General features: G+C 25.2%; 1 protein-coding gene across 5 annotated transcripts in view; it reads left to right on the top strand.

Moving 5' to 3' along the window:
• Nucleotides 1-19,744, top strand: part of LOC112601904 (neurobeachin) — a 221,876-nt gene that overhangs the window by 121,970 nt on the left and 80,162 nt on the right. For 2 of the 5 annotated variants that reach the window (XM_025349776.1, XM_025349777.1), the window contains 10 exons: nt 564-690; nt 6,746-6,846; nt 14,099-14,194; nt 14,282-14,403; nt 14,513-14,639; nt 14,734-14,853; nt 14,977-15,123; nt 15,751-15,807; nt 19,016-19,156; nt 19,285-19,418. In XM_025349776.1, coding sequence (XP_025205561.1) covers nt 564-690; nt 6,746-6,846; nt 14,099-14,194; nt 14,282-14,403; nt 14,513-14,639; nt 14,734-14,853; nt 14,977-15,123; nt 15,751-15,807; nt 19,016-19,156; nt 19,285-19,418 — 1,172 coding nt within the window. Of the gene's footprint in view, nt 1-563; nt 691-6,745; nt 6,859-14,098; nt 14,195-14,281; nt 14,404-14,512; nt 14,640-14,733; nt 14,854-14,976; nt 15,124-15,750; nt 15,886-19,015; nt 19,157-19,284; nt 19,419-19,744 lie in introns of all 5 variants that reach the window. The other 3 variants (XM_025349775.1, XM_025349774.1, XM_025349773.1) reach the window with 2 other exon arrangements.

Below are 19,744 nucleotides of genomic sequence, written 5' to 3'. Positions count from 1 at the left end.
CCCGTGCGCATATATATTGTTATTTACATATTGAGCAAAACGACTGTAGAACGGCGGGGAAAATATTGAAAACAGTAATCGACCAAAACCCTCACATGAATTTGTATGAATAAAAATGTAAAGATAAAAATGAATAGATATTTCTTCAAATATGTATATCCTCCAGTCTCCTTCAAAAATCCCACATTACATTTGTATAACGTCTTCGTCGTGTATTATTAGTGTACGTATATATATATATGTACGTTTGCACGTTTGTATGTATATATGTATTTATATATATGTTTGTATATAATATATGTGTATGCGAGCGCGTTCCACTCGTACAAAAGCTACTATATACAACGACGTTCCCATTTCGCTGATTAAACCTTTCCAGAAAAATGTCTTGCACTATTATTATTTGCGGCACGCGTGTTCCTAATAGTAGCATCCATCGCAGTACAATTATTACTTTTTTTTAGGCAAAAATAATACAACTTAAAAGAAAGCCGTATACACCTATAATGTAGTTTTATTATGTATTAATTAAATTAATTTGGTTGTTGAATTACGTTTTTCAGGCTGAAATATGGAGCGTTTTCATTGCCATTCTGAGAAAATCTGTTCGAAATCTGCAAGCGTGTACCGACGTCGGACTAATTGAGTTGGTCGTAAACAGACTAGCACGTGCCGACAGCGTCGTAGCAGGTAATAATGTTTAACGATATATAACGCGAATATTTAGTAGTTGTATATAAATATTTATTTGTATTACCTAGGTATAAGAGTCGTCATTTAGTTCGCAATATAAACACTATATTTTATTGTATGACCCGATCGTGCCATTATTGCTCGACAAGCTTTAAAAATATATAGTGTCGTTTAATATACGCCTATTTTTATTTTATTTTTTTATAGTGTTGTTACAGTATTTTCAATTTATTAATATAACTTTTCAACTATTTTTATTTTTATAAACGCGTAATTGTTCAATTGTATATTGTATTATATACCCATTTAACAAAACAATTTGTTTCCAAATAATGTTTATTTAAAATAATACTAATCTATTATTTAGACGGCTAAATGATTTAAAATTCTAGCTTAAAGTAGAACATATTAAATTTAAATTCAATAAAAAATTAAATTAAATAAAATAAAAAATAAATAAATAAAATATATTGCCAATATTTATGAAATAAAAAGATTTTTACTTTATAGATTTTGAGCAGAGCAAATAAATCTATTGATTTTATCATGATGTATATTTTTATTTTGACAGGGGTATAAGTACATGATAAGTTGTTGATAAAATGCTACGATTTTCATAAAGGAGGGTAATTTTAGATATACAATTGTTTATAGTTTGTACTTTAAAGAGGTCAAATTTAAAAATTCTTAGTATAATTTGGAAAAACATACTAATAATTACAGAGAAACGTTCATTTTTACGTAACTCTAATTTTTAACAAAATCGATTTTGTTTTTTAACGTGATTTGAAAACAAATAACCATATTAAAAATTGAAATTTTTGCCAAATATTTAATGTTTTCTATTTAAAATAAATTTTTGAAATATTTATAAAACTATTTAATGTTAGTAGTAGATATTCATAAAAATCTTGAAAATTAGTGTGTTATTTTAAGATATTTAATATTTATATTTAAACCTACTGTACTTTACAGTATTTATAGAACGATGTTATTATATTTCGAGTTATATAATATTTCATGATATGGAATGTTATTATAATAATTAAATACTACATTATAGTAATTATCTAAGAACATTTTATATTAAGTAAAACTTACTTTATCAATGTAAAATAAATAACTTAAATAGCAATATCAACATATTTATGATATAATTTACTTTGTGATGTAGAATAACAAGACCGTCTGCGTTCAGAATCTTTTTTAATATCCAATGATATATCATTGAATTCAAAATTAACACATAATTCACTGCTTAATAATACTGACTTGCTAACTTGCCTAACTTTTTTGTTTTTTTTTTAATCTGTAAATTGTACTCTTTCCTCGGTATTCACAAACAATAAAGAATCATTACAATTATGTTTTCGGATTTAAAAATAATGTATTTTTGTTCGCTGCAGGATCTCAAATTGACGAAAAACTATTCATATCATTATTTAAGATAACAATTTATTGTCGCGAGTACTCAGTTTGTTCGTACATTATAATATTTGTGAATAACATTAAATACACCAAATTGTACAAAAGACTTTCTAGAGTAAACTTAACAAATGATTCGCCAAAAGCATAATACACTCGTTACGTATGCTGCCTCCCGAATGATAATATATTTTGAATAATATTTTACTCATTACGCCAAACCCGTATTTTCACATATTAGCACAGCGAATTTATATTTTTTGCATTGTAAAAACAATTTAATTTAGATTTAAATAACGTCCTAGCGTTATTAAATATTTTTGTTTTTCGATTTGGTTCACATTTATTCAAACATTATAAGTAGGTAGGTAGGTACATTATTTCTCGATTGTGTTTTTATGAAATTATTATGATAACATATTGATGTGTAAATTTAATAAATAAACATAATTGACGGTATGCATTTGTCTATATCATTGCATATTTATATGTATATGTATTTATTTTATTTACATGAATTATCAAATTTAGCCCAAATTAGAAAAATAACCTCAATTGATCCCATGCCGTACTCTAAATATAATATTTATTTCTTTGGTCCTCATTAATATTATTTATTTAACGTTTATGTTTATCCATCAATTTTTCCACGTTATACAGTGTTATTAATTCAAACTAGTGATGAAGGTGCAACACGGTATGTATTGGTACGTTCGCATGAATACTATTTTTTGTTATATAACCTACCTTTCTATTTTTCAAAATGCTGAACAAAACTTTTTTTTCCGTGTATAGGTATGCATAGTATTATTTGAATATCCGTAAAATCAACCACGATGTCTCTGTCATATATTTTGTGGTATTATATCCATACTATATAGTTAGTCAATCAATGATCTTATTATATTATTGTATAAGTGCGCCTTGTCAAAGCAATTTCTTGTACGAAGATTCTGGTTTAATGCTCGCTGCGTGTAGGTATACATGAAACGCTGTGCAGCTTTCGCGCACGCACAGACTACATTATAATATAATATTGTGTACAATAATAATCCACCCGGTCGAATTTGTATAATATGATAACCAACGCTATGAATTTGTTCTAGGTCGTCTAATTTGAAATTGTATAATTTATAGGATTTTACGTGTTTGTAGGACATATATGCATAATATCTGATACACACTAAGGGTTCTTAAAATTTAGAACCCGATTTTCTTACAAATAATCATTGCATAAAATGAATAAATAAAAAAATAAATATTTTTTTATAGAGAAAACATTTATATGAGAAAAAAAGTGGCGATAACTCTAGGACAATAATTAATATACTTATAATACAATATACTTAGAAATGTATACCTAAAAATTGCTTTACTCTTTACATTTTTCATGTGCCTTGGATATTTAATATTATTATACTTTGAAACATTTTAAAATTTAATAAATAATAATAATAATAAAAAAGTATAAATAGTTGTAAGTAAACGACAATAATAAAATTATTCATAGAAAAATACTAACATGTAACTAAGGTTATACGGACCGTATATCTCGATGAAATATTATTTCAAAAGTTCCTGCAATACTACCGGCCCGTATTAATTCGTGTTATTATTTTTTAATCCTTACGACGATGATTTCTAGAGTTATGCGTATTGAGTATTACTTTAAACTTGCGTATTTATAATCATATGATATATGTGTATGTGTGTGATAGTATTAATTAATTAAAGTTTCTTTTTTAGATTTTGCAATTATATTTTATTGTAATAATTTAATATTAAATATTATTATTTAAAATTTAATATATATTATTATTTTTTTTTTTTTATTATACATTAAATTATATAATTTTTATTATTATAACGATAAAAAAAAACTTCTAGTAATCGGTTACATATACTGTGTTCGGTATAATATGCCTCAATACGCTGCTGAATAAAACTATATTTAATTTTAAAAAATAATCGGCACTATTATATATTGCATGATTAATAAGAATGGGCCATCGTGTATACAAATCCGCTCAAAAACGATTTACGAACGTGTACGCGAATACGCGACATGGAAACTGATATCTGTACATATATAATATATATAGTTATTCAATATATATATATATATTAAATACCATTATGTAAATACAAAAACTGCCGTGCTTTAATCACGATGTCGTTCGTAGTTGTTGATTTATTTTAATTGGGTTGGAGAATTTTACTATAACTTTTATTCCATCTATTTATACATTTAAATCGTCTCTGAAAGTAGTTCTGCCGATTATAGCTATATAATAATATTTTTTGACGTTCAAATATAAATGTGTAATCTGTATCAGAATAAAATTTGCCTAAAATAAAAACCTAAATTGTTAATCAATAAATATGACTGACTGTGCATCACTAAAAGGAAATTAATCAGGAGTTGCTTTTATAACAATAAAATACCACCCAAGTTCAAATGTAACTGCAACATTTACAAAAAAACCCCTGAATGATCACTTTGCAGTTTACTATACAGTAAGTTACGAGGATACCTTGTCACTGAGTAAGTCATATGCAGTGGATGTATTAAATTGGAATTCAATGATTCATTGTATGCGAAACGATTCTGAATGGAGCTGACGATACGTATCTCATTAAACGCGTGACGGATTATATTTTGAAGGAAATTTTATAATTAATTTAAATCGCTATAAATTGTACAGTATTTTGAAATGATTTTGCTCAAAAAACATATTAAAGGTATTTAATATAGAAAAAGATTTCCTTAGATTTCAGTTGCCTATGAAAAAATTGAAACCAATCTAAATATTTTTAAATTGCCATCATGAATGGAAGGTGTTGCTTTAAATAATAGTGGTATGTTTCAATTTTCTACGATTAATAATTTTTGGATTAATTAAAAATAACAAAAATAAACGTGTGATATTCATTATTTAATAAAGAGTCGTGTGTCATACGACTGGTGTTTCTTATTTGACCACTGTATCGTATTAAGTGCATAATGACTTGTGATAATATTTAAGATGTAATTTAATGTTTTACATCTAATTTATCTCCACAATTACTTTGGTTTCTTTTAGTTTAAACATCCTATGTAAATGATTAGAGCATTTTTTTTTTTTTTTGGTTTGATTTTTTAAATCATTCCAAATAAATTATCGGTACTGCCCATGTCCTATGGAGTCTAGAGCTTAAATGATCGGTCTTATATATATTCATAAAAAACAAATACAAATGAAAAATTTTGAAAAGTTCTATAAACAATATTTTTGTTTAATACTTTATTGTGTTATTTGGATCAATATATAAAAATAACTTTTATTCTCCCTTAAATTAATACAGTTCGTTAAGAGTCTTTCAACAATTTTTCTACGAAGTATTTTATAAATTTTTGTAGAACAACCAGTGGAATTGCCATTATAAATGTTCTATGTGTTATTAATCTTATAATATTTTCAATATATTTATGATTGTAAATGGTAAAGTTTGTCTTGATACCTATATATATATTATATTTAACCTCCTGTCATTCTGTTACACATATGATTTTTTTAACTCTGATCTAAGGTTGAGTTTGCTTAAAAATGCCAATTTTTGTGTGAATTTTTATTTTTTATTATTTTTTTTTTTTTTGTGCTCACTATTACAAGAGCATAAATTATGCTTCAATTTTCAACATTGAGAGTGGTTTCTGATAGCAGATGTTATCTAGTTTGTGTTTTTAAGGAATTCAAAAGTAAACATTTTTAAAAAGAAACTATGATAAATTTACAAAAAACGTAAACATATATATGTTACATTTACCTAAGGTTTTCTAAATTTTAGTGTTGACAAAAATATATTCATTTGAGATAATTTTAACAACGTTCTATTATAAGTATTTGATATTTAATATCCAGTGGTTTTTTAACGTAATTTGTATTTTATAACGTACTATTCCTGCAGTAAATTTATGTATAATTAATCGGCCTATTTTAGAATATGTTATATTACACAATATCATTTATATATTGATTAACTGTTTAATATGTAAAATGTAGTTTAAAAACGTATGAATTTTGTCAAACTATCGATAGACATTAAATAACAAGATAAACATGATTTTGATCATGTTTTTAATGGATGTAATAAATTAGCTGTTTACAATGCTGAATGTAAATCAATCAATTCTATATTTTAGATTAATATAATATGTTAAATAAATAATGATACTTCACGTTCATGTCGCAGAACATTAATTATATATATATATAAATTAAATTTTTATAGCTGGGTCAATGCAGTGTATAATTTTAAGTGTAATTTATCTAAAATGTTCTGGGTACAGATATTTAACAAAAATATCTACCTAAATTATAAATGTATGTACTTTGGTTATGTATAATTTTAATTACTATGTTTTAGTTATAGCAATTGTTTTAAGACTGATTAAATAATTAGTTAATTAATAAAATAACAATGTTAAAAATAATAAAACAGTAAAAACCAATCTCTTCTATTTAACATTTTCTAGTCATTTTTATACATTTTATAGTATATACATTGTCTGTATACTATACAATTTTAATGCGTTATTTATTATTATAATTTTGTGTTTTATAATCGTTTGTTTAATATTTTACAGATCTTCTAATTGATATGCTTGGAGTACTTGCTAGTTTCAGTATAACTGTGAAGGAGTTAAAACTACTGTTGGGTTCAATGAAAGCTATAAATGGAAAATGGGTAAATAAAAATGTAAATTATTAAAAAAACGTTAATTTATGGAATAACTAATAATCAATATATTTAAATACCATATAATATTTTATTTATTTCTATGTAGTTTATTTGATATGAATTAAATGCACTTATATGTAGGTATTATAATTATTATAATGTAAGTAGTGGCTTAGACATTTTGAAAATTAATTTGAAAATATTCTCACAGTTTAATCGTAGTTGTATAATATGTTTTTTACATTGATTTATATTTTAAATATTTGACTGTAAATTATTTTGGAATTAACGCATTTGAAGTAAACTCTAATTTCAAAAGGAGGATATTAATAGTATTAAGCTTTAATTTAAGATTGTATTACAAACGCTTTGACTTTTTGTATAGATATTTTGCCAAACTTTCAGTCTTGCCATTTATTTAAAATATCACTCTAATCGGCTTAGTTGTTTCCCATATATTTGCAATATTGTATACTTTGGAATAGGGATACTATCCCTTTTTGGACTACCAAAGGATTTCCCCAACTAAATTTTAAGTATGTTTATAATTTAGGATTTGGGTCAATTTTTAATCGTGCTGTTTTCTCTTCTTGCTTTACATTTATTATATTTTTTAAGTTATTGAACCACTATGTAATATGAAACCAAAAATTGGTTTCATACATATTATATAATACCTCGTATATATATATATATATGGAAATATTTGTATATTTTAACATTTTTATACTTAGTTAGGTATGAAATAAAATTTATTATATCATCTAGTACACGAAAAAAAATAAATATTTTTAAACGATATTGTCGAGAAAAAAAATGAATATTCAATTGCTATGATAAAAACCTTTGCATAGTCACTAAAAATGTTTCTAAGATATATCTTTATTTTTTCTATTTTTTTTTTTTTTTTTTTTTTTTTTTGATGATGTGTGTAGTAGTAGTATCTATCATAATTCATAACCTACCAATATAATTTTATCGTTTATCCTGCGCGTATAGTCGAAAGTAAACAACCGTGACCGATAACTGTCAAACACCAGTTTTCCTTATGTTCTATAAAGTACAATTTTTTTCAAAAATGTATAAATATAAAATAAAATATAAGTATACATAATGCATTATATTTCGTTGTATATACTTTACCACATAATATTGAGTTATTCTAAGAAATTCGCGTTTTAATAAATCCACCTAGATAAATATAGTTCATTTATATTTTTCATCAATTATGTAGAGCAATCGATTTTAAATACACGCAAAAAATGTTAGTTTTTTTTACTTTTGCTCTAAATATTTTTTTTTAATTTTAATAATTAATTTTATCCTTTTCTCTTATATTTATTATTATTATTATTATTAAAAAAAAAACCATTTTTAGTTTTTGTCCGTAATATCTTAAAATGTTTTAATTGGTAACTATTATTCTATGACACTTAATGAATATTTATTCACTATTTGCTCATATAATGCGTGTTTTGATATATTTACTATATACGTTTTACTAAAAATAACTGTCATTTTTCATGATGTTAAACAGTTTTTTTTTATTCAAAATTTAAAGTTAATTCTATCTTTAATTTTTTTTAGAATATTTGTGAATATTTTTTAACATATGAATACACTTCGATTGACGATTAGTATAGTATACAATATTTGAGTGTCAATTTTAATTATTCAAAGTCTCTTATTCCACGCACCATTTATGGTTGGCTGTTTTTTTTTTTTTTATCGCTCGTATAATAAAATTGAATCATTAAATTATATAGCAACCTCCTTAGTTTTTTTTATAATTATATAAAAGCTCATAAATTGTAACTACCATCATCTTTATTATCATGGTGATAATGATTCATGACACACTCTTTTAAAATACCTTCAAGATTTCATCAATTTTAATGGTACACACTCATATAAGTAGTTGTTTATGCCCATTCTTATCCCTTAATTAATATATAAAATTTTCTCTTCATTCCACGGGTACGGTTTTCATATTTGCGCGTAGGTCATCACTATTTCTGCTGTAGTAGTTTTTTTAGTCTTTACAAAGAATCATTAAAATATCGTTTATTAATTTCTATTTAATTAAGTAAACTTTTTAATAGCGATGTATTTATTATTTTAATAGTTGGTTTGTTGTTCAATTTTTCGGTAAATAATCATTTCATTCATACGTTGCAATTTTTTTTTAGCAAATAAACATCTCTGAGACTGTCTATAGCTGTTATAACTTACGAGTGGTATAGTCCATTACTATTGAATTTATTTATTATATATTACTTAGTAATGATTACAATATTGAAACTTTTTTTACTTCTCAATATGTTTACTATAATTAATTATACAAGTAATTTTTAATACAATATCACAATTATCAAAATAATTTCATAAATGATTGTGTCTTTAACCATATAGGTAAACTACGTATTTGTTTTTTGAAATTATGTTGAATTTTAATCCAATTATTCCCATTTGTGTATTATTAATTACCGCTGATAAACGTAAATTAAATGTAGGTACAAAAAGACTAAGTTTTGAACGCAACTAGTACGCACTCAGTCGAGTCCACGCTATATGATTCTCCCAGATTATTTATATTTATATATAATATATGTGTATACGCAATATACATGTTCAAAATAGCACGGCAGACGAAATGAAATGAAAACTCCATTAACTTCAGTATAACAGGTGAACTCGAGGGAATCGGAAAGTAGAAAACGAGTGAAAACGATGTAGATGCTTGTCTATGTATATACACCAACACATATAAAAAGAGAGTGATTCATCTCCCACTTTTTCAACGTTGCAGTTATTTGAAATCCGATTTTTGGGATTTTCAAGACTATTTTTTTTAAGTTTTTAAGATTTTTTTATGCAGATGCTACTTTAAAATATTTTTATGTAAAAAAATTAATATTAATATTATAAATTGATTATATATATATATATATATTTAAATCATTTTTAAGGACTAATATCTTAAGTATAAACATTTTAATGACTGAGAAATTACATGTTTAAACTTTGAATTAGGTACATCGCAACACTTAAATAAAAATATATTCACTAAATAATTTACAATAGAATACGAGGAGTTCTTATTTGAAAAACAAAAGTTTGTATTGTCACGGAACACTGCTTAAGTATAGTATAATAAATCTTACGACAAATTGAAAAGAATAGTCATGAAGTATTTTTAAAATTTCCAAAAATATTAATTTAAATAAATTCATTATTAAAGGTAAACATTGAGAGAGAGGGGTGAGCATCTATCTATTAAACCACTCTGTATATTAACATTATTAACTATATATATATTTAATGGTGTGAGCGTATAGGTATTCATTGTATACAGCATCAGTCATTGAGTTTTATTGAGATTCCTGTGGCATCCGGACTATTGAACGTGTACCTCGCGTAAACTTTAATATACACTTGCTTCAAGTGTATATATCTCCTACTAGTATGTGTAAATATTTAGAGTGTTTGTATTCGATCGACCCAAATGACTGTTGCAATTTTTCATCTGGGGCGTTACATATACTTATATACATATATACTTAATACTTAAATACGTCGTTTGGAACAGTTCGTTTTCCCGTCCGATTCGACGTTCCGAATAAACGTATATTATATAATAGGGCTAGATATATCAATACTATGCAATATTAGTGTAGCACGTTCTGATGTCGGTTTGTTTTGTATCAGAAATGATGTTATTTCAGTACAATATAAATTGTACTCTGAAATTATTGAACGTCCGATACGTCAAGAACACGCTCAACTTGACATAAAATCATGCTGAATTTTATATAGGTAGATTAGCATATTATTTCAACAGACCTACATTAGTATTTTACATTTTTCAACAATGCAGTGACGTAGTATTGTAGATTGTAGACAATTTATTAATACACTGCTGATGTATACGTGTTTTAGTTTTTTTTTTTTTTTGTAGGTAACAATCCCAATGAACATAAAATATATAATATAATGTATATCTACTTACAGAAATTCATATTCTGTTCTGTTTATTTCTTATTTTTTTGAGAAATAGAAGTATTGTTTAATGTTTAATTTAATAATTGTCTACTTTATATTTTTCCTCTCTAAATTATGTATTTTTAAACTAAATATTACTATTTTTTAAAAGTAAAATAATATATTATGTTTATCAGTCAAAAACTAAATTTATATATGTTAAACATAAACATTTGATTGTATCGTTATTCATTCTAAATCTTTTTAACTGTTCTTATTCAAAAATTAATATTTAACATACTTAATAAAGTCATTACGTTTTTTGTTTACACATTTTGATTATTAGATATATTTATGTTCTTTTTATACTTATTACTGTTATTATTTGATAAACCACTATTTTTCGAACTTTTATTGGCTGTTTTACCTACGTGCACGACCATTTGTCGTAAGGTTTGATGAATATCTACCAGCTACTGTCGCCACAAAAATTTATCGCTTTATACGTAGTTATTATTTTTGGAGTACAAAATATTAAATTATACCACTATTTAATTATAATTTAAAATAAAGACACTGAACAATAATAGTTATAGTAGAATATAGAAATGCTCCAAAAATTACACGTAAACTTACCTGAACCTCCTTTAAAAAAGAATCATTTAGTACAAATGTAAAAGGAATTTGATTGTTTTTAAATTTTTTCTTTAGTGTTCTAAAACATGAAGATACATTCAAATGTTTTTCTTAGGTATTTTTAATATAATATTTAGGTGTAAATATTTGAAATTAAAATTTATAAGCTAAGTGCAACATAAGATATAATGTTATACAAAATAGAATTTTTAAAAGTGATTTCATCAACTCAAATATATACAAATAAATGTAAGTACGTATATTTATGAACACTTTGAAATAAGCAAAAATAAGTACCTAATAATGTCTGATTTTTTTACTATAAATATTATATTTACGAAATCGCATTATTTTATAAGTAAATCATAATATTTTATAATGATTTAAAAATATTTATTGGTATATATATTATGAATATTATGTGTAAAGAACCCTTATTAAATTGTTAAAAATATATATTTGGTTATTTATTATTGGTTAAAAAAGTATTTGAGTTGTAAATTTGTACTATATTCATCTCTATTACTTATGGTACAATATAAGTTGCATTTCAATATTAAATGTTCATTAAATTCAGTTCTATAAAATAGCTACCTTATAATGCTATGTTCTGTGGTTGTTCATTGTTAATCACTTCTAATAAGTTTCACTAGTGGTAAATTGTTTTGCGTGAATACAATGAAATATATGCTCAAATAAGTGCAGTTGGTTCACGTGATTCTTATTAACTAATATTACTTGATTGTATTGCCAATTTAATTTAACATCGATATTTTAAAAATGAAGAGTTCATTCATCGAATAATGTACCTATCTAGTTATAATTAGTTTCAGAAATATCGTTATTTTACTGTATTCAGTTCTTATGATTTATTTTTAAATAGATGTAGCTCAACAAACGAAATAACGTTTAATATAAATAATGATTATTATTTATTACTTAGCACTATTATAATTTGCGTTTATAAGCCTTACTAATCTGTCATCAATTACGTTTCTATTATAATAAAAATTATTTCTTTTATCAATTCGCAATATGGTAGGTATACATTATATAATGTAATTATCCATATTACTCGTAATAAATTATTTTTATTTAAATTACATGAATATTTAGTACACTACTGAGTACACATACTTATTTTATGTCTATTATCTATGTTAATTTTGGTTATTACAATTCTACGTATATTTATCGAAAGTATTTACGGCGTTCAATGAACGTTTCAGTTCATATTTTTTTAAATTTTTTTTATAAAACTATAACCTAATATAGTATTATAATTTATACTAATTTTTAAGTTCTTTTAAAATTTTAAATAATTAGTTTATAGACCATTAAATATCATTCAGAAAAAGTACGTGTTAAGTATATGAATTATATTTCGTGGATCTATTGTGCTTCATGCCTTCATGTTATAAATCAAATATGTCTCAGCGATTGTTTTAAAGGACTTTACAGCACAATTTATTGTTTCTGTATATCCCTTTTTGCTAGCGTAATATATACGTTTTGTATTTTCAAAACTATAAGTTTTTGGTTATAAACGATAGGACATATAACGTATAAAACATTAAGAAAAAAATTGATTTATGCAAATACCTAATTTTTTGTCTTATACACAATATAGTATGTTTGTATAATATATATTATATAAGTACATGCCTACGTTTTATTAAAAATTGTATTCGTAAGTTTAATAGGTTTGATGAAAAAATAGCTTTTGAGAGTTTAGTGATTTAAATTTCATCAATGTATTGATGGGTTATACTCCATATTTCAATTAAAGAAAATGTTAATGTGTAATTATAAATTTGAAGTTTGCATTTTTTGGTGTTTATTAATTTTACTTTTAATTTTTTGTTAGTTACTAATTACAATTAAAATTGAATTAATTGTAAATCCTCAATAATTATGATTGTCTGCTTATAAACTGGAAACTTATTAACGGTATTACACATTTGAATATATATTTGTTTATGATATTCGTTTTTGTATATCATTTTTACTGGTAAACTTTTTAAATATTCAAATCAATAATAATTAAGTTTGTTACTCTGAAAAGCTTTTCAAAACTTAACTTTTAGTATATTTATTATTTATACATTTATGCATTTATAATGTGTATATTAAAACAATAGTGTATGTTGTATATATTATATAGTCGTATAGATAATTATAAAAAAAATTTCTTGTTTGTTTCCACCTTATTTTAGTTTTTTTAAGTAAATTAATTATTTATTATTATTTGTTTGTTTTTTTTTTTATAGTGGTACCTATTTATTTTATATTACTATTAAAATTCTAAATGGGTATCGTATTCCGTTATTTTATAGATTTGTAAAGTATAATGTACCTGCTACCCCGTAAACTAATAAAAATAATATTATTTTATTATTGTTATTGTTAATCGACCATTCTATAATCTCATAATATCTATTATCGCAGAGTAACATTGTTCATCTGTGTTTGTGAAGTCAATAATAAAATATAAACTAAGTCTCGTGGAAATAAATTCGAATCTATCGTGACCCGCATATTATCTTAGAACCGCTTAAATTTTACAAATGTTTAAGGTGGATGTACGATATATCTACGAAAAAAAACGTCGAAATTGATGATTTCCCTTGTGTGTTTACAGCCAAAACACTCCACCAAGCTTTTGAACGTTTTGCGACAGATGCCGCAAAGGAATGGTCCAGATGTCTTCTTCAGTTTTCCCGGAAAAAAGGGATCGGTAAGCGACAACTAACCACAGTATGAATATGTGGCTGACGTTGTCTCGATTATTTTTTTTTTTTAACTTATTTGTTTTATTTTTTAGGCCATTGTTCTACCACCGTTAGCAAAATGGCCATATGAAAACGGTTTTACGTTTTGTACGTGGTTCCGATTGGATCCCATCAATTCGGTGAACATTGAACGTGAAAAGCCGTATTTATACTGGTAATGATTGAACTAGCTATGTGGTTTAGTATTTATTTTGTAAACGAATTGTCGTTTTTTTATTTTTTTTTCTAATACGAAAGTTTATACTTATCTACTACATTTTCAGTTTCAAAACGAGTAAAGGTGTCGGTTATTCAGCCCATTTTGTGGGGAATTGTTTAGTGTTGACCTCCATGAAGATTAAAGGCAAAGGTTTTCAACATTGCGTAAAATATGAATTTCAACCCCGGAAGGTATAATAATTTAATTCTCTCTTGCACCCGGACAACTCATCTGACGGGAAAATATATAATTAATATACATCCGTCTATCTGTGTTTTATTACAGTGGTATATGATAGCTATTGTATACATTTACAACCGATGGACAAAAAGCGAAATCAAATGTGTGGTGAACGGTCAACTGGCGTCGAGTACAGAAATGGCCTGGTTCGTGTCTGCCAACGAGGTACGTTTATTATCATCTCGCCGAGACATGTTGGTAGAATGACGTGCGAATCGCATCGCCGTTTGTATATTATATTTTATATACCTATGAACTAATGACTGTATTATAATTATCGCTAAACAGCCGTTCGATAAATGTTACATTGGAGCAACGCCGGAACTGGACGAAGACCGTGTGTTTTGCGGTCAAATGTCAGCCATATATTTGTTTAGCGAAGCATTAACAACCCAACAAATATGTGCCATACATAGATTAGGTCCAGGATATAAAGTTAGTATCTACAGTTTTACAAATAGTTTATATTTTAAATGTCGATTAATTAAAAACTTTATTTTTCTGGAAATACTTTATTAATAATAAAAAACTTCGGATTTACTTTTTGTTTTAAATTATTTAATTATTTAGAAATAGTTTTTGTCAAAGTTAATGAGACTACTAACTATTGAAAAAACTTTTTTTCAAATTTTTGAACAATGATTGGGTTTTGGATACAAATAACTATAAAAGGTTATCTTTTGATTTCGAGTTGTAACGAGGATTTATTTATTAATACCTAACAATAAATTATATTTGAAATATAGTCTTATTATTTTTAATTGAACAATTTTTATTTATTTTCTCTTAAAACTATTTATCCTATACTTTATGCTCTTCTATAAAATATAAATACTGCACCAATATCTATTTCATTTTTATTATATAATTATTATGGTATATCTACAACTAATATTTAATAAAGTTAATTTGTTTTATTATAAATTAATGTTACTCTTTTATTTAACTGAAAAAATAGCGATCAGCTTACTAGTTATTTTAATTTAACTCTAATCTTTCAGTTGTATTATTTTTATTTAAATATTTATTTTAGGTTATTGATATTAACTTAATTATTTGCAGTGCCAATTTCGTTTTGATAATGAATGCCATTTAAGTCTACCAGAGAACCACAAAAGGGTGAGTGAATTTAAGAATTTGAGCCAAACCCAGAATTCAGATATTTCTCGCATGCCCCAACACGCTGTCGATAGTTCTGTAAGAATTTTGTTTTGTTTGTTTTTTTTTTTATTATGCACTTTGTATTAATTAATGTTTGTTTTTAGCTTCAGGTGACGTATGGTTATAAAATTGGGATTGGTATTCCAGTAACTTTTTTTTGATGGGAATTTTTATTTAGTATTTTGTGAAACATTATTAATTTTTTCAAACATGATTTGATATTTCTATAATCTATAATCACGTTTTCTTCCAATTTGATGGCTTATTTCACTGTACTTTTCCAATTTATTTTATTTCATAATTTATGCAATAAAATGTTCATTAACTATTTTATTTAAATAATTATAATTTATAATTCTAAAACTTAATTATTAAGTTATTTGAAAATATATGTATGATATTGTTATTATGCTTGATCATACTTTTGGGATGATATTTCACTGCTATTTTTCTTTGATATCAGGTATTCCATAATAATACTGTTTGTGTCATTTTTTCTTTCAAAGTTTGGACCCAACTTAACTTATTTATTGGAAAAAAGACCTACATAGATTGGTGAACTCTGAAAATTCTGCAAAAATTGATTTTAAAAACTCTTGAGACTTCAAAGAAGAATTTCTAATATATACTTTTATATTCATGTATTTTCAGTAAATTTGATAATTTAATACAGTGACTCCCAACATCGGCAAGTTCTGCTTCCTTGTGGGTTTTTTATTCTAAAGGTTAAGTTTTATTTAAGAGGGGGGATTTTAGTGTGATTTTAATTGTTATTATTCATTAATTATTGCAATGAAATATATAGGTAACTATGTATAATCAAAATTAATTAATAATAATTATTTAAAACAAGTAATATACAGAACTATGTAAATATGCATAAAATTTATTATTATTTACTTAAATTAAATTACCGATTATAAAAATTACACTATTCTTTTTTTATCGAAGAAAGGAATTGTGAGATTTTGAAAACCTATAAGAATTAAATAAAAATTGGGGAACACTGGTTAAATATTTTTTTAACCATGAGAATTTCTAATTTCTAATACTTATTCAATATTACTAAGATTTTCCAAGGTATACGAAAGTAAATAAACATGTATGTTATAGCTGTTTATTAATTTTAAACATAAAATAGTTATAACTTATAATATTGTGTTATAAAAATACATTAAAAAACTAAACTGCAAGCCAAATAAAATTATTTTTAATTAATGTCATGGCAATTTTTTATAAACCAGTGCATCATTATATTATTGTTCATTCCATTTAAATTTATATAAATTACATTCTTCCTGACTCCCAGTTTGAATTTCGATCTACCTATTCATTCAACAATCCACCAAGTTCATCGAGTATGCACTAGAGAAAAAATTATATAGCACATGCGCTTCTCTCGGTATATCTCAGGTTTTTGATAAGGTCTGGCACGACGGTTTCCTATTCAAATTGAAAAAAATCCTACATCCTGTATACTTCCTGATTATTAAATCTTATTTTTCTGACAGATTTTCAGTACTCGTTTTGGTGAAACTCTTTCCAGTATAGCCAAAATCTCGGCGGGTTTTTCTCAAGTCGGTATTCTTTCTCCTGTTCTTCATAACATCTACGCCTCTGACCAACCCACCTCTCCGAACACACTAGTCGCTAACTATACTGACGATAAGGCCATAATATTTGTAAATCATGACCTAATTATTGCTTCTCACCATCTCCGAAATTACCTCTCCCTCGTGGAAGTATTGTACACCATTTGGTGGTTAAAAATAAATCAATAAAAATCCGTGCATTATACATTTACACTTAGACTTAGACCCTGCCCAGCTGTCTCCATCCATGGTATCCCTATTCCAAACTCTCAAACTGTAAAATATCTTGGGCTTATGCTATATCGCAGATTAACCTTGGCTCAGCATATTAAATCGAAACGACTAAATTTAAAGTTTACGCCTATCATACACTTATATCAACACAAAACTGCTCATTTATAAATTTTTAATCAAACCAGTCTGGACTTTATGGTATACAGTTATGGTGCAATGCAAAAATACCAACTTAAATAAAATTCAAGCATTTAAAAATATAGATCAACGCTTCCATAATCGAATTGTCTCCCACTGCAACCCGTTAATATGGAATTTCGCAGTCTCTTATATTTCTGGAAACCCACCCGACGTCTAAAAAGAAAATGGTATTGTGACCTATTTGTTCACCGCCTTCCCATCAGAAATCCGTATACAGAGCGTTATCAGTTTTGTTAAATAACTAAAAAAATCAAGTCAATTAGTAAGTGTCATTACTGGATGACTTCTCATATCATGTCTAGCCTGTTATTATTATTTAATTGCAATTGTAACTGCGTAAGTGATTAGGAATTAAAATTAATTTATATACATACTTTAGTCACATAAGCCTATTGCGCCCCAAAGGTACAGATTGTTTATTTCAAATAAAAAGAAAAAAGAAATAAATTTAGAATTAATTCAGCCTATATTATTTTACAATATAGGCTAAATATACACATATATGTATAAGATGCTTATATTATAATATGTAAGCTTTTAGAATTTTATCAAAAACGTGTTTGCATAATGCGTATTTATTTTAGTATTGTTGTCATTGTTTTTTTTTTTTTTTTGGGGACTAGTATGTGCTTGTTTGTGTATTTTTTTATTTATAGTTTCACTACCCAACTATAATAAAAATATATATCATAGTTCGCTGCATTATAATAAGGAATTTATACAATTAGATTTTATTTTAATTTATGTATTTCTTTAGCATTATATGTATCTACCCTCATTATTTTTTTTGTACTCTGAAGTAACCTTATCTTAAAGTAGATAGAAAAATATATACTGCTGCTTTGGAGATGAAATAACGTACAATAAATATTTTTATTGGTAACTTTGAGCTGTTTTATTCTATAAACTTTAATAGTAGATATCTTTGAGATTATTAGGATTGATAAAATTAATTAGTTTTTATTTTTTTATTGATACATTATAATTAAGTAAGCGAGATAAATCAAAAGTGAGTATGTGAATTAGCCTTTAGGACTTCAGTCTAAGACGATCAATTTAAAATATACACACACACACAAACAAATATAATTAATTAAATTATAATTATGTCATGTCAATTTAAATTGTATTATTTATAGGTCTTGTATGATGGTAAATTGTCAAATGCAATAGTGTTTATGTATAATCCTGTAGCGACTGATGGCCAATTATGTTTGCAATCAACCCCAAAAGGAAATGCATCATATTTTGTGCATACACCACATGCACTCATGTTACAGGTATTAACTATGTAATAAGTACTGTTATGCATAATAAAACAGATAGTAAATTATTAATTTTCAAATCATCTTAAGTTACAAAAAAAATACTTTTTTTAACAAAATTATTAACAAATATTTTTTATTAGGATGTGAAAGCTGTTATTACCCATTCCATACACAGTACCCTAAATTCTGTTGGTGGCATACAGGTTCTGTTTCCATTATTTGCTCAACTTGATTTGTCTGCAGAACCTACGGATAAAAAAGATGCTTCTATATGGTATGCTTACATATTTAAAAATTTGTTCTAAATGGTATATACTTCATTTTATTGTTAAGCAAATACAATAATTTTAATATTAAATTAGCTTTATGAAGAAAATGATAAAGTAATCATCATTATTTTTTTTTTTCATTCTAATTAAAAATTGGTTTTAACTTCATAATATTCAATTTAAATTTAATTTCAATAATTTTTATCTATGTTTTGAAATTACATATGGTTTTAATTAGTTTTTAAATAAGTTTTAACCAAAAATATATTTTATTCAGATCCTAAAAACTGGCATAAGTAAATTAGGTGGCACATAATATAATTCAATTCTG

Source organism: Melanaphis sacchari, unplaced genomic scaffold, assembly GCF_002803265.2.
Source record: "Melanaphis sacchari strain LSU unplaced genomic scaffold, SCAv2.0 Contig7_pilon_pilon, whole genome shotgun sequence".
Taxonomy (NCBI): domain Eukaryota; kingdom Metazoa; phylum Arthropoda; class Insecta; order Hemiptera; family Aphididae; genus Melanaphis; species Melanaphis sacchari.
Note: the sequence above shows the minus strand (reverse complement) of the source record. Positions and strands in the feature narration are given on the sequence as shown.